General features: G+C 60.0%; 1 protein-coding gene across 2 annotated transcripts in view; it reads right to left on the bottom strand.

Annotated features, from left to right (window-relative positions):
* The window catches only part of COL18A1 (collagen type XVIII alpha 1 chain), an 81,513-nt gene that overhangs the window by 20,241 nt on the left and 45,834 nt on the right, over positions 1 to 15,438 (bottom strand). For both annotated transcript variants that reach the window (XM_049627712.1, XM_049627711.1), the window contains 3 exons: positions 9,047 to 9,591; positions 2,215 to 2,301; positions 859 to 918 (listed from right to left, as the gene is read on the bottom strand). In XM_049627712.1, the coding sequence (XP_049483669.1) occupies positions 859 to 918; positions 2,215 to 2,301; positions 9,047 to 9,591 (692 nt within the window). The remainder of the gene's footprint in view (positions 1 to 858; positions 919 to 2,214; positions 2,302 to 9,046; positions 9,592 to 15,438) is intronic.

Below are 15,438 nucleotides of genomic sequence, written 5' to 3' on the forward strand. Positions count from 1 at the left end.
TTCCCAGTTCAAGTACTGCCGACCGCGGGGCGGATCCGCCCCAGGCCCCAGCTCGTCTAGCCCGCTGAGACGGGATGCAGAGCTTCGGCACTTCCCGCCGCGGCCCCGGCACTGCTCGGATACGTTTCCACGGGGTCTCTGCGCTCCCAAAGCAACGGTTTGCCCCCAGGCACCCTGGTAGGGACGGGAGCTCGGTGGGTGAAGGGGCGAGCGCCCAAATCCAACCCGTGTCTGTGGGGACGCACAGCCCGTCTGACCTGGGGACCACCGTTGGGCACCGCGCACCGACGCCTGCTGTGAGCGGGGCCCTGCTGGGCACGCCTCCCAGGACTGCTCCGGCCGGCGCGGGGCCAGGGGGTCCCCAGCAACCCCTGTGTGGGTAGAGCTCAGCACTCTGCCTGTCCTGGCCCCTCGATGCCCAAGCCCCGGGCCAGTGGGAGCGGAGGGCGCAACACTGTGGTGCAAATGCAAAGGAGCCGCCTTTCCCCCTCCCGCTCGCTGTTTTGGGTGTCGGGACCTGGGCGAGCTCAGACTTGGCCTCCAGAAACCTCCTCGCTGTAAGGCCCGCCCACCCTCCCTTTGTGTCTGAGCTACAAACCCGCTAGTACTCCGCGGCCCCTCCAAGCTAACAGGGAGGCGTAAACAGAACATCAACGTCACCCCAGAGATCCAACGAAGGGTTAGACTCAGAAACCGAATTTTAAATCCCTGGGGACAGGAGTAAGAGGGCGCGTTCCTGTGTCCCGCTGGGAACGTGTCCTCAGGTCGCAGGGAGCCCCTGGAGTCCCCCACGCGCGTGCACCCGTGTGCTCACCCAGCCTGTCGGGACAGGGTCCCGCCAGGACTCACGGAACTCACCGACTGCTCCCTGAGAAGCTCCCGGTTCTCCTCCAGCCCGCTCCCGAAGTCTCCAGACACCTGACGGTCGCAGGAAAGAAGGAGCCGGTGACCGAACCCCGTCCCTGGGTGGCGTCCGCAGGCACGCCGGTCAGAGCAACTAGGACGCCCCTCTGGGAAACGGTGCGGCCGCCGGCCACACACACGGAACCGTGAAGAAACACGCTCCTTCCTTCTGCCCGGTCATCCCGCTCCCGGGACACTGTCCCGGGAAACAGCCAGAGGAGAGAGGCCCCGCGGAGGGGGCGCCGGGCACGGATTTGTCAACTCAAAGGCCACACCGGGGGACGGCCTCACGGAGCTGAATGAGGTGGCCTGCGGCCACAGGAAACGTGAGCCATCGTATCGTCCCTGCCCTGGTCACTGCACGTGGCTGACGACCTCGTTCTGTTCACAACCGTGTGGTCACTGGGGGCATTTTTGAGATCTGGATTCTCCCTGGGAACACGGACTTTCCTCCCCTTCCGTCTCTCACACGCCCTGGGAAGTGGATCTTCTTAGGTTCCATGCACACACGCGCTCTCACACATACACATGCACACGATGCTCTCAGACAGGCGTGTGCACGCACACATGCTCTCTCACAAAGGCACACGCATGCACATGTTTCCTCATACAGGTGTGTGCACGCACACTCACGTATGCACACCCATACACACACATGCACACACATATGCTCTCTCACAGGCACACACATGCTCTCAAACAGGCACACATGCACACACACTCTCATACAGGCACGTGCACACACACGCGGTCTCTCACAAATGCACGCACACACACACACTCACAAACAGGCGTGTGCACGCACAGTCTCTCATTACGCCTGCACGCACACATGCTCTCTCATACATGCACACACGCTTTCTCACAGGCATGTGCACACACACACGCTCTCACAGGCACACACGCACACGCTTTCACACATGCACGTACACACACATGCTCTCACACATGCACACTCACACACATGCTGTCTCACGCAGACGCATGTGCACATTTTGGCCAAGGTGACCGTCATCAGCCATATCACCTAACCGGCTACTCTAGGGAAGCTTTTAACACTTACTCCATGTTTGGTATGTGTTTTTAAGTGGAAAGTTCTAGGCAGGGAACGAATGCTCTTTCTGATGTTATGGGTAAATGAAAACGTCCCAGGTTCTTGGTACCCAAATGACATCCTTCAAAGGAGGATGTCCTACCACTTCGGGGTCCGCAGTCCCCACCAACTCTGGGCCCTCCGCCCGTGGTGGGGGGTGAAGCAGGGTGGGGCGGGGGGAGGGAGCTCCGTGGAGCCCAGCCACGGCAGCGACTCACCCCACCGCTGTCCTCGTCGTCCTCCTCTAGACAATGCAGGGGGCTCACCCGGGGGTCTCCGCGCACCCTCAGCTCCGCGATCCTTCCCTAAAGGCAGAGGGGGAGAGCGGTCACCGTAGGCCCCGAGGCAGTCGGCACGGCCATGCCGGCGCCCGGCTCGGAGCCTGGCGCTGCTGAGGATCTCAGCGGGGTCACGGAGCCGACCGAGGTCCAGGACGAGGCCATCTTGGAGACGGGAGGGTCCTCGGGTCGCTCCCACTGGGGATCCAAAGGCACTTGCGTGAGGGGACGGGGAACGGAGGCCGCTCTCCCGGTCAGTGCCGCGTGAGGCAGGGTCGCCAGCGCAGACCTGGAGGGACGGGGCCTCGGGGAGGCGGTGACGGGGACGGGAGAGCCGCGCGTGGCCCCGGCTATTTTGGGGACCGGCAGAGCCCGTGACTGAAAAGCAGCAGGCAAGACTGAATAAGCCCCAGGGCATACGCAGCGCGGCCTAGCGGAGTCCGTGTGGCCCTCGCTGACTTTCGAGCCCTGAATTGGCTCGGCTGAGACCTCGCTCGCCCTCAAGCACGAGAGGCTACCGGGGCCGCTTTCTAACAGGTTTCCCTGCCTGGAAACGGTGAGTGTCCACACACGTGGTTTCTAGTATTTGCTTTGTTTTTTACTCAACATTTAACCCACTGGGATTTTCTCCGGCGCCTTTTTCCCAAGTAGAAACCACACTCGGTCAATCCTGAGACGTAATGGAAGGGCCTGGGTCAGGGGTCGGCAGAGCTTCTCCGTAAGGGGCCAGCTGGGGAGTCCTCGGTCTCTGTGCTGCCTGGTGCACACCCGCTCGGCATCGGCCACAGCCAGCGCGTGAAGGGCCCAGCGCGGCTGTTCCGAGCGTTACCGACACCGAAATGTCATCGTGTCATTTCCACGTCGCAAGAGCCTCCTTCCGATTCGCCCATTTCAACGTGTCAAACAAACCCTTTCCCACCTGCACAGAACAGGCGATGCCAGACGGGTCCACAGGCCACGTGCTGACTCACCTCAGTTGTTCTGTTTATTCCTCCAAATGACCTTCAGACTCCCTCCATCACGTGACCCTCGGTCCCCTGACCTTCGTGCTCCACACCAGCAAGGAGCACGTGACAGCAAACCAACAACACCCCAGTGGGTCCCCAGATGAGCCCTGCTTGAGGGCTCCACTTGCTTTCCAAGGCCGCCTCCTCCAGGAAGCACTCCTGGATCTCTACCCAGGGCTGTGAGCACCTCAGGGGCCAGTCCTGCCAGACTCCGTACTCCCGGCTCCACTCCCCAACTGCTGACAGTGAGGCCTGTGGGGCCGTGTCCCATCTCCGTGTGTGGCTATGCGTGCGTGCCCATGTGTGTGCATGCATGTGCTGTGTGGGTGTGTGCTTACACGCATGTGCACACGCATGTGTGTGCACCTGCCCCTGTGCTTACGCACACGTGCCCTTGCACACACGTGCTCATTCAGGCACACGCACCTGCTCCCGGGAGGCCAGTGAGGGCGGTCGGGCCCAGGCGGGACTTGGGTGGAGGGAGACCCTCGGCTCCAGTTACCGCGAGGTCCTGGTTTTCCCAACGTGCAGGGGAAGGAGGCGGCTGAGGAGGCGGGCGGGGAGCAGTCGGGACGCGGGTGGGTGATCTGTGCTCTGTGCGCACACGCGGTGTCCTCCTTTGCAAGTATGCACGAAAGAGCCGCCATCACGGGCAGCTGGTACGACTCAGGGCCACCAAAGCAGCCACCGGCTCACAAGCTGACATGGGGTGCGCCAAGTGGCAGAGGGTCACTTCCTGTGGCTGGGCTGACTTCGGAAGGCGGTGAAAACATGGCCGTGGGCAGGACCACGTACCTCATCCCCACTGTTCTCCCACCAGCCACAGCGTGTTCTGGAAGACCAGAGGCAGGAGCTGCCCGTGGCTCCGCAGTCAAAGCTCAGAAGGAAGCCGCCTGGTTCTCAGTTGGACTCAGGATGGTCATCAGTTCTAGAAGGTTCTTCCGGGCACCCGCAGTGAGGACCAGCATGTGCCAAGTGATGTCCAGGCCTCGTGGCGCTCCGAGGCAAGCTGACAGACGGTGGCCGGACCATGGGGCTGAGGGAGCCGGGGGCAGGGTTGCTGTCCACGGGCCTGTCCCCGGGCTGCTAGGTGGCCTCACTGCGGGAGGGTGGTGGTGGCATCCTTCCGGAAGCGTGGAGCTGAGAACTCCATCTCTTTAAGGAAGAAGGTGAGCCGGCACAGAGAGCATGGTCTCAGGGGCCAGAGATGTTTCAACCACACCAACAGTGGCCTGCGTCTAACCCCGAGCCCAGCAGGCCACCCCCACTGCAGCCACTGCTGCCCCTTCAGACCCGGAGTCACCCTCGCCGGTCCCTGCCTCCTCCTGCCGCCGTCCCCCAGGCGCAATGCCGCCCTGCAGCGTCCCGGCAAAGTGCAAGGTCAGAGTGGGGCCCAGCCTTCCTCACAGTGGTCACCGGGGAACTCACTGCAGAGCCATCAGCGGGACTCAGGGACGGCCTGCCCGACCGCGTGGCACAACTACTGAGAGCTCCTCCCTGTGAACCGTGGCAGGGGGAGGACGGGCAGCACAGGGACTGGCTGCAGGCAGGTCCCCGGAGCTGGGCCCAGGGCGAGAGGAAGTCCACGCCCGGGTGCAGGGAGTCAGCTATGGACAGTGCTTGGTATATCTGAGGGACAAGTGTCCCTCCCTTCAAATTCTTGGACGGTCCAACCACCACGGAGGGTGGCCAAGCCGCGCGGGAGAGGTGTGTGAGCGTGTGTGAGAGCTTTGTGTGGATGGGTTATGCGTGAGCACGTGCGTGCGTGTGAACGTACACATGTGTGCGTGTGAGCAGATGTGTGCATGCAGTGACAGCACGTGAGAGAGCGTGTGCCAATGTGAGGCATGGGCACAAGGGTGTGAGAGCAGGCGTGTGCCCGTGTGCATGAACGTGTGCACATATGTGCGCATGCAGTGAGAGCACCGTACGAGAGCACGCGTGTGCATGTAAACACGTGTGCGGGTGTGGTGAGAGAGGGGTGTGCACGTGAGCACAAGTGTGCAGACCAGGAGCAGGGAGCGTTGCAGCGAGGCCCCTGTCCTTCCATACACACAGGTGCCCTCCACCAGCCAGGTTCCTGGGGGCACCATCGCCTACGGGAAATCTGGGCCGTCCTGTAAAAATGCAGGGGTCAGATCAGGGGTCAGCACTGGCATCGTGCTGGGGATGCAAGTTCTCGACCTCAGTCCTGTTGAAGGAGGGACAGGGTCGCCCAGGTGACTGAGTTTGAAGACGCAAGGACAGCACAGGGCGGGTGTTAAATTCTAGAAGGTCGAGCTCTCCGCGGGGCAGCAGGCATGGGGGTGGCGGCCATGAGGGGAGGGCACGGGCGCTCCCGGCAGGAGGGGTCAGGGGGCCGGACCTCCGCCGTGACCGTCCCCACAGACCCGTCCCTCGAGGCTCCGGGCTGCCAGCAGCTGAGGCTGTTCGCCAGGCTGCCCGCGGGGGACGCGGCAGGGAGGGCAGTGTTGGCTCCGGCCGCTGCTCCGGGAGCCGCATGCGCTTCCCCGGGGACACATTTAGCGGGGAAGACGTCAGTGGTGCAAAAGCCACAGACACACTGCAAATATCGGACGGACCTGGAAGCAGACGTGGAATCTGGAGACGTCGCACTTTGTTAACCGTCTGGAACGTGTCCCGTCGCTGCCACGCTGCCGGCTGCGCGGCCGAGTCGCACAATGAGAACCCCGTGCTGCGCACGCTTGTCACTGAGGTCACTGGCAGCGGGCTGCCTCCCTGGGCCCCCCGGATTCTCGGAGGTGGCCTTGACCCGGCCTCGGGGCCCCGCCGGGAAGCGCTGCCTGGTAGCGGGAGGGGGGCTGAGTGAGCCCGTGGGGGGGAGGTGGCTGGTGGCGCTCCGGGCCGGACCCCCCCGCCCCGTGACCCACGCCGGCTGCGCTGTGGCTGCCCCGCTTCCTCGGGCCCCGGCCCCGGTGGCTCCTGACCGCCTGCTTGCGTCACCCTGGCCGCCAGCACGACACCGTCTGCTTCCTCTTGGTTCCTTCTCGTGGGGTCGCGTCCGGGCAAGCGCTTCCATCACAGGCTGCTCCTCTCTCTCCCCCAGTCGTGGCAGGAAATGGCAGGGATGCGACGGCATCACGTCGAGGCCGTCCTACTGCGCGTCACGTCAGGTGAGCACGGTGCGTGTCGTAGGAGGGGTGTCGGGCGGGGGATGGCAGTGACCGGGGCGCCCGGCTCTCCCTCGCTCAGGAGGGGCGGGTCTGGGTGCTGGGCTTGGGGGCCACAGGCCCCTGACGACACTTTCCCGGCCATCCCGGGCGTCGAGCCTGCCGTGGCTGCGGGGCACCCTCCTGGCTTCAGTGGACGGGGCGCTTATCTCTGTATAACGTGGCCCACGAGGCCGCGTGTGGGGGGAAGTCCCCGTCGAACAAGGTAGGTGAGCGCTCAGCATGAGGTGCGGCGGCTGGAGCACAGCCTCCGGGAAGGCAGGGGGGCACCCGCAGAAGCCCCCCCCCCCCCGGTGGCCAGGGAGGAGCTGCACAGAGCAGGAGAAGGGGGAGCAAGTCGAGGGAGACGCGGCCGCAGAGCTTTAGAAACGGTTAAAAAAATGAAAAGGCACACAACGGCCGAAAGGGTTGGCAATAAGGCAGGCACTGTCCGAACTGCACGGAAGGCAGGACTTCCCAGTAGACGCTTACTACCAAAAGGGACTCAAGAAGAAGAATAAGCCCGAAGAGACCAGGTTTTCCGACCAGAGGCAAACAATCAAGGTTCTGTCCGGACCCGCCTGGACCGCCCGGGAGGGGCCGGAGGAGACGCGGCCCAGCTTCCTCCCGGCGCCCTAAGCCCCGAGCTCGCTTCTGCCAAATCTTGTAAATCACGTGACGTGAGTGATTCTTCTCCAGGAACTTCAATTCAGAAAGTCTGCAAAACCCGGTGCTAAACCAATTTGTCTCCTGTTCGACAAGCTTCTCTCGGCCAGCTGGAATCCGTTCAAACACCCACACAGAAAATTCCTGAAGCCTCTAGTCCGTGGGGACATAAGGAGACTTGGCTCAGGTGCATGTGACACAAGCGAAGTCGGCTGGAAGTCAAGCAGCCACCCGGGGCAAGCAGGCCACAGCCCAGCGCCGACGGAGGAGCCTACACCCTGCTCCAGGAGTCCTGTCTTCCTCACCTTCAGAGACTTGGCCACGATAGTACACGCCGTGGGCCTCTTCCACGTAAACACTTTAAATATCTCAACGGTTTGAACAAAAAAGTGACACGGTGAAAACGCAAGTGACAAACTGAGAGCTAAAACTTTAAGTGCACAAAACCAAGGACCATTTTCTTTCACATATAAAGAGTTTGTAAAAGTCAATAAGAAATTATTGAACCCCCAAGCCAAAAGTGCAAAGACCATAAATGGGCCAGTCACAAAAGAAGAAATGCAAATAGCCAAAAGCCATGTAAAAAAAAAAAATCTAAGTCTGTCTACACTAGCAACCGAGAAATGCAAGTTAAAACACCCAGACACCATCTGCCTATTTCGAGTGGCGAATGTGTTTTGCACACGTGACACGCAGCCCCGACGAGGCACAGGGAGGAGGCGCCGGGCGTCCTCACCCGCGACAGTGGTGACCCGGGCAACCCTGTCCCCACCCGCACACAGGCAGCCTTTCTGCTGAAGTGTTAGAGACGTGGGGACACACGGGACGCTTTTTTGTCCTCCGCTTCCCGGGAAGTCACACGACAAACAGCCAGTGGACACAGCCCCCGCCTCGACAGACGGCTCTCTCTGACTTCTTTGCAGTTAATCACGTTTGAGGATCAAAGCGAAAACACAAAGAGGCCCAGTTTCGTATCAAAGTCCTGCTGGCTCCCAGACCCGAAGGGTTAAAGTTCCTGCCAGAGGCGAAAGGTCAGCTTTCAGCACCCAAGTCACCAGGACTTAGAACAACTTTCATGAAGCAGCCTTTCTCTAGGCAATAATTAACTTTCTGTCCCCCGGGGACACGGCCCCTTTCAGCACACACAGGGGCCCCTGTCTGGACCGCTGAGCGGGGACGCTCTAGCCGCCGGCTGGCTCCAGTGTCAGGGTTTGGGGGTCTGTGGCTCAGTGCCCGTGGAGGGTGTCCACGCGATGTTCACGGGAGGCGGGGAGTCCGGCTCAAGTTTCCAACAAGCGTGGGCGCTGAGGGCCCGGGAGAAAGACCCCCTCCAGGCTCTGGGATCCGCCTGCCCCCAGAATGAAAGGCCGAGGCCAGGCCTAGGGGTGGGGGCTTCCCCGAGGACATGGTGGGACCGCCACGAGCCAGTTGCCCTGGCGAAATTCTGCCCTCGCTGCTCGGAAGCCGCGCTGAGGGCCTGCTGAGCAGTTTGGTGAAAATAAGGTCATCGGCACGTTGACGGGGCAGGTGAGTGCGCCCTCCAGGGTGCAGCCCGCCCCCACAACAGCCCACGCTCAGGGCCACGCCACGTGCACAGCTCACGTAGCTGGGCCGGGATGCCGACTCCCGTCTGCCCCGTGGGGCAGGGGGGCCCGGACCCCGGGGTCACCGCGGGCACCATGCACAACGGAGGGGCTCTCGTGTGCCGCGGATGGGGTCCAGTTGGGAAGGGGACGGTGCCGGGGGGCCTCCGAGACTTCCACCACATCCCCAACCGGGGCCTGCACTCAAGCGGCCGGCGGCCCCGCCCCGCGGGCGGTCCTCTCCCTGGCGCTGCTGCACAAGGCAGGAGGCAGACCGTCCCTTGACCCGGTGGCCAGACCCCCACACCAGGGCCGGTCCCCACACCAGCGGTGGCTGTCAGCTTACCTGGAACCTGCTGGGGTCTGCTCCTCCAGCCTGGGCCACGAAGAGGCCGGCGCCGGGCTCCAGCTCCAGGGCCCGCGGGGAGCGCACCAAGGGCACCCTCTGGAACAGCTCGCAGTCCACGAACAGCGCCACGGTCGCGCCGTCCACGCTGAGTGCGAAGCGCGTCCACTGGCCGGTGAAGGCGGGCAGGCGGAAGCTGGCGGCCGTGCGGGTGCGGGTGGCGCCGGGCTCGGTGTACAGGAGCTGGATGTGCTGCTGCCCGTCACGCACGGCCGACAGCTTCACGCCCACGGAGACCACCGCCTGGGCCGCGTCCGTGATGGCGAACAGCACCCCCGCGCCCTCGGTGGCGGGCCGGACGTGGAAGAACAGTGAGAAGTCGCGGAAGAACGGGCTGGGGAAGTGGTACCGGGCCACCTGGCCGCTGTTGGCATCCGGGCCGAAGACGAAGGCCGGCCCGACGTCAGGGTCGTCCACCTGGGCGACCTGCTGGGGCGGCGGCTCTCCGAGCAGCTGCAGGAGCCCCACCTCCGTGCCCAGGCTCTCTGCAAAGAGGAGGGAGACCCCGGTGAGGCTGCGCGTGGGAGAGACCAAGCAGGCAGGGTGCAAGGGGGACACTGAGTCACGAGGGGCTCCCCACCCGCCTGGCACCTGCCCCGCCTCTCCGGGCACCCTCCCGGGGCCGGGGCTTGTGGCTCACAGGCCCAAGGGGGACGCCACGGGAACCGCCCCAACCAGGGGGGCGAGGATGTGGTGGGGCAGCCCGCTGAGGGTGCCGGGGGCTGCGCCCCATCCGCGCCCCATGCTCAGGCCCCACTCCACCTCCACGACCCCCAAGCCCACCCTCGGACAGCGGGAACAATACTCCGGCACCCGTCGAGGCACCTGCCCGGGGTGCTGACTGCATTACAGAGGAGAGAAAGCTGAACGCCAAGCAGCTCCCTGTGGTTTTACTACGTTACGAACCGGCCTGGAAACTAATCAAAGCCCTGGGGGTAGAAAATCAGAACGGGAGGCTGGGCTGTCCTGGCTTGAACCAGTCCTGTGTCCTGCGCCTGCTCGTAGGCGAATCCCACTCAAGTGCCCCAGGTTTGCCGGGGGCTTCCCTCCCCTCCCACGGTGTCCACGCTGCAGTGCCACAGCCACCCTGACCTGGAGAGGGGCCACGTGGTGGATGAGCCACTGGGGAGAACGTGATCTCCTTCACCAACGGATGCTCACACTGGACGGCCCTCCCTTCTGCTCAAGCACCCTCTTCCTCGGTGTCCTAGAGCACGTGAGCTCTGGTCTAGGCCGGGGACACGGCCATGGTGCCCGGTGTTCTCCCTCATTTCTCACCCTTCCAGGTAGGACCAGAGGCTGCTGTCGGGGCGGGGGAGGGACGCAGGCCCTGCTCTCCACGACCTGGTCCTGGGCCCCAGCAGGGCCTGACTTGGCCATGCACCTGTACCTGCCTGAGCCTGCAGGTGTAGCACTGAGGAGAACGCCTCCAAGGCATGCAAGCCCGACGACCTCGGACCAGGAGTGCCAGGTGCTGGGGGCAGAGGGCAGGGCCCACCTCTCTGTCCAGGGAGCCCGGTCACTGCCGGACACAGGAGGGGGCACACACCCGTTCAAGGAGACACCTATACATTGGTGGCTTCCTGCACGCACACCCACTTTACCAGGTGGAGCCCAGTCCACCGTGGTTGGAGCCACAGTCCAGCCAAGGGCCCCGACCCAAAGCCTTTTCTCTCAAGACCCCCACCTACTGTCCGGGTGTGGTCGACCTCCGAGGTGTGACTCACACGGGGGAGACACTCTTCTGGGAAGGGGCTGCCGACGCGCAGATGTCCCGAGGACCGTGGCGAGCAAGCCTGTGACCGTGCGCTCGAATATGTGTGCGTCTGTTTGTGTGTGATGGGGACCTGGGGTCTGTCCCTGAGCCGCAGGGCCAGGCTGACCTGGGACTTCCCAGGTCAGAGCAGGGGGAAGAAATACTGAACCCCAACTTCCTAAGGCAAGTTCTGTCTTTCAAAGAGCTCTTTGAGAACAAAGAATGAAAACAGAAGAGAGACAGACACCACCCACATGAGGACATGCACTTTGGATTCCTGCCAGGCCTCGCGCTCCCGGGCAGGGGTGGGCCTCTGCACCCTGCACGGGCCTGACGTCGCGCCCAGTAGGCAGCACCACCAGCCACCCGGGGTCCCCCGAGGCTCACAGGCAAGACCCTCATGCCGATGGGAAGTGGGGGGCGGGGGGGCCTTCCGCGAAGACGCCGGGCTCCGGGAGGACAGCGGTCCCTTGACGCTCAAAGACAGACACTGCTGGCCACCAAGATGGTGGCTGCTGTGATCGTCCCTTCATATCAGAAGTTCCCGGGGCCTGAGGGTGCACTCAGGGAGATGTTCTGAGATGAAGAAAACAGGACTCTCAGCGGCCTGTGTGCTAATGGCCCTGCTGTCCTGACTCAGCTGTCCTCAGAGTTACACGTGGATATGCCCACCACTGCCCTTCCTCCCGGGCGGCTAGAAGTTCTCCAAATTAATTCAGAATGCAAGATGCACCAGCCGCTGTTGTCCTGGGCTGAAAGACAGCAGCATGCTACAGGGGCAGCCCCGTGGAGACCAGCGACTCACAGACGGCTCCTTCTTTCTCTCCGTGAAATGCCTCATGGTTCCCATCGGGAGTAAGCCTCTGAAGGCCACGGCCCTAAAATCACTGGAACTAATAAGTGATTATAGCAAGCTTATAAGATACAAGATTAATATACAAAATTCACTTTCCTATATACCAGTAATGAGCAAGCAGGATTTGCAAAACATAATACCATTCACATTAGCTTTCCCACAGATTAGTTACTTAGGTGTAAATATAACAAATATATGTGCAACATCTACATGAGGGAAACTATAAGACTCTGCTGAACTAAATTAAAGACCTAAATAAACGCAGAGATATTCCATGTTCATGGATAGGAAGACTCAATACTGTGAAGATGTCAGTTCTTCCCAACTTGGTCTGTCTGTAGATTGAATGTGATCCCCATCAAAACCCCAGCAAATCATTTTGTGGCTATTGACAAACCGATTCTAAAGTTTATAGACAGACAAAACACCCAGAATAGCCAACACGATGTTGAAAAAGAACAAAGTTGGAGGACCGACACTACTGGCTTCAGGACTCACTGTAAAGCTGCAGTGATCAAGACAGTGTGGTGGTGGAGAAAGGACACACAGATCGATCCATGGGACAGAACGGAGAACCCAGAAGGAGAGCCACACAGAGACAGCCGACGGATCCCTGACAAAGGAGCAAAGGCAGTCAAGGGGGCAAAGAGTCTCTTCCACAAGGGGCGCTCGAAGGGGAATCTGGACGCAGACCTTACACTCTTCACAACAGTTCACTCACAACGGATCGCAGACCCAAACGTAGAATGCAAAACTATCGAACGCCTGGAAGACGATACAGGAGAAATCCTCGGGGACCTTGGACATGGGGACGATGTTTTAGATACAACACCAAAGGTACAACCTAATTGATAAGCTGGACTGCGTCAAAATGTAAAATCTCTGTTCTGCGAAAGACACTGTTAAGAGATGAGCAGACAAGCCAGAGGCTGGGAGAAATATTTGCCACACGTATATCTGATAAAAGAAGATATATCCAAAATACACAAACACTTAAAACTCAGCAATAAGAAAACGGACAACCCGATTAAAAAGTAGGCCAAAGACCCGAAGAGACACCTCACCAGAGAAGACATACAGACGTCACACGTCATCAGGGAAATGAAAATGAGGAGGGCACCTGTTGGGATGAGCACTGGGTGTTGTACGGAAACAAATTTGACAATAAATTTCATATTAAAAAAAAAAGAAAGAAAATGAAAACGACAACGACGTCACCGTGCACCCGTGAGAACGGCCACAACCCGGAACCCCGACAACACGGATCGCTGGCGGGGACGCGGAGCAGAAGGAACGCTCCCTCACTGCTGGCGGGAAAGCAGAGAGGGGCAGCCGCCGCGGAGGAAGGTTTGCCGGTTTCTTACAAAACCGAACACGCTCTGACCATACGACCCAGCGGTCGTGCTCCTTGAGGTCTACCCAGAGGAGGTGAACGTTCACGTCCACACGACAACCCGCAGGCGGATGTTTACGGCAGCTTTATTCATAACTGCCAGACCTTGGAAGCAACCAAGGTGCCCTTCGGGAGGTGATGGGCAAACACACGGGTGCGTCCAGACGACGGGATGGTATTCGGCGCTAAGAAGGAGCGGGCCGTCACGCCACGAAGGCACGGAGGGTCCGCAGGTGCATCTCACTAAGAGACAGCAGCCAATCTGAAAAGGCTGCATCCTGTATGATTCTATCTGTGCGACGTTCTGGAAAAGGCGGGACCATGGAGGCAACAGCAAGGTCAGGGGTTGCCAGAGGTAGTGGGGGTGATGTGATAAATGGATAGAATGCGGAGGCCTTTAGGGCAGTGAAAACACTCCCTCCTCATTACAACACCGTGACGGTGGACAGCTGTCATTACACATTTGTCCAAACCCACACAACACGCACCACTAAGAGCGAGTCCAGTGGAAACTACGAACTCTGGGTGATGAGGTGTCAGTGCAGGTTCACAGATGGCAATAAACACACAAGTCAGGTGGAGGCTGTTGACAGCGGGGGAGGCTGTGCGTGTGTGGGGGTGGGGGCAAGTGGGACACTTTCTGACAATCCACTGAGATGAGACGAGCCAGTTATCAGCCACATACACCCAACAACGGTGGAGAAGGTCCCCGAGACACTGTCTCATCCTACTTTCTTGTTAGAATAGAACATAAGGACCTCAGTGAGACAGATGGGCAGAGGCTCCCTGAACCTCATGAAGTGTCTAAAGAAAGCTCCGGACCTGTCATGTTGTTACATACAGTCGCAACCACAAAGGAAAAAACGTCTGGGGTGAGTGCGGAACGTAAGGTCAGTGTCAAAGAGGAAAATACACTGAGAACAAACGTTTCAGGAAACATCAAAGGCTGTAAAGGTGGACTGAGAGACTAACGAACACCCTAGGAAGTGGAGACGTGCTCTCACCCCGTGGGCTCCACCTTTAACAACCACACTTGTCTGCACGTTGTGCGCACACCGTGGCCCCAAGATGTCCATTCCATAGCGTCTGGAACCTGCACATGGTCCTTTGCAGGTGTGATTAATGTTTCGGCCCCAGATGGGCAGATTAACCAGATCTGATGACATACATCCTTAAAAGCATGTGTGTCTCCCAGCCAGGGGCACTTGGGCAGCCCCCGGAAGCTGGAAAAAGCAGGGGACGGACTCTTCCCTGCAGTCCCCAAAAGCAACACAGGACAGACACCTTGATTTTAGCCCAGTGAGACGGATTTCGGAATTCTGCCCTCCAGAACCATCAGGTTGCACATCTGAATTGTTTTAAGCCACTAAGTTTGCGGTTATTTGTTACAGCAGCCACAGGATACACGCACGTACGCAAATCCACAGAGGGAACGGGAAACCAGCAGCGAGGGGGCTCGGAGCTGGCTTCAGCTCTCTCTTGTGTGACTCCCATCTCAATGCCAGCGTAGCTCATGAGCTAGTTCTGGGATAAAAATGTAACCCAGGAGAGAAGCAGCAGAGAACAAGATGATGGGGCAGAGTGGTCCTAAGGGATGAGAATGGCAGGCAGAGGCGGTCCCCCAGGGCCAGAACTTGCGGGCTTGGGAGAAGGAAGGCTCACTCTAAGCCCCGGCTGCTCTCCGCACACCCTCTCCTCCACGGAACTGAGGCCCATATCTGCAGAGCCTGCTCCTTCCAAGTGGGGCTGCCCACAGACCTCTGTGTAAGGAGCCCTGTCAGGAGGCGGGCGTCCCCGAACAGTTCTACGTACTTCAAACACATGCCGAGGCTCCCGGAACACTGGATGTGCTGCTTGGAGTGGACAAGGGAGCACCCACAGCCACTCTTGCCGGTCACAAGGTCAGCCTCTCTGGGCGCATGGCCCCAGTACAGGAAGGGGCTGCTGAGCCTCCTGCGTACTCCAAGAATCAGGAGATCAGAAAGAGAACATAGAGGGAAAGCAGCATGGCAGTGGGGGAGAGGCTGGGCCCGTATACCAGGAAGAGAAATGATCCCAAACAAGATCCTACACTGGAATCACTGACACACAAAACTCAACCGTGTGAAGCTGAGCATCTGCCCCCACTGCCTGCTTTGTGGGTTCTCTCCAGACAGGTGTCAAGACAAAAACAAATTGCATATTACATGTGACAATCACATTCTCACATGGTAAACCTGATCTGATATCCAGATGGATGGATGGATGGATGGATGGATGGATGGATGGATATGTGGATGAACGGATGTGTGGGTGGATGGATGGACAGATGAATAGGTTGGTGGGTG

Source organism: Panthera uncia, chromosome C2 (genome assembly GCF_023721935.1).
Source record: "Panthera uncia isolate 11264 chromosome C2, Puncia_PCG_1.0, whole genome shotgun sequence".
In the NCBI taxonomy this organism is placed as follows: domain Eukaryota; kingdom Metazoa; phylum Chordata; class Mammalia; order Carnivora; family Felidae; genus Panthera; species Panthera uncia.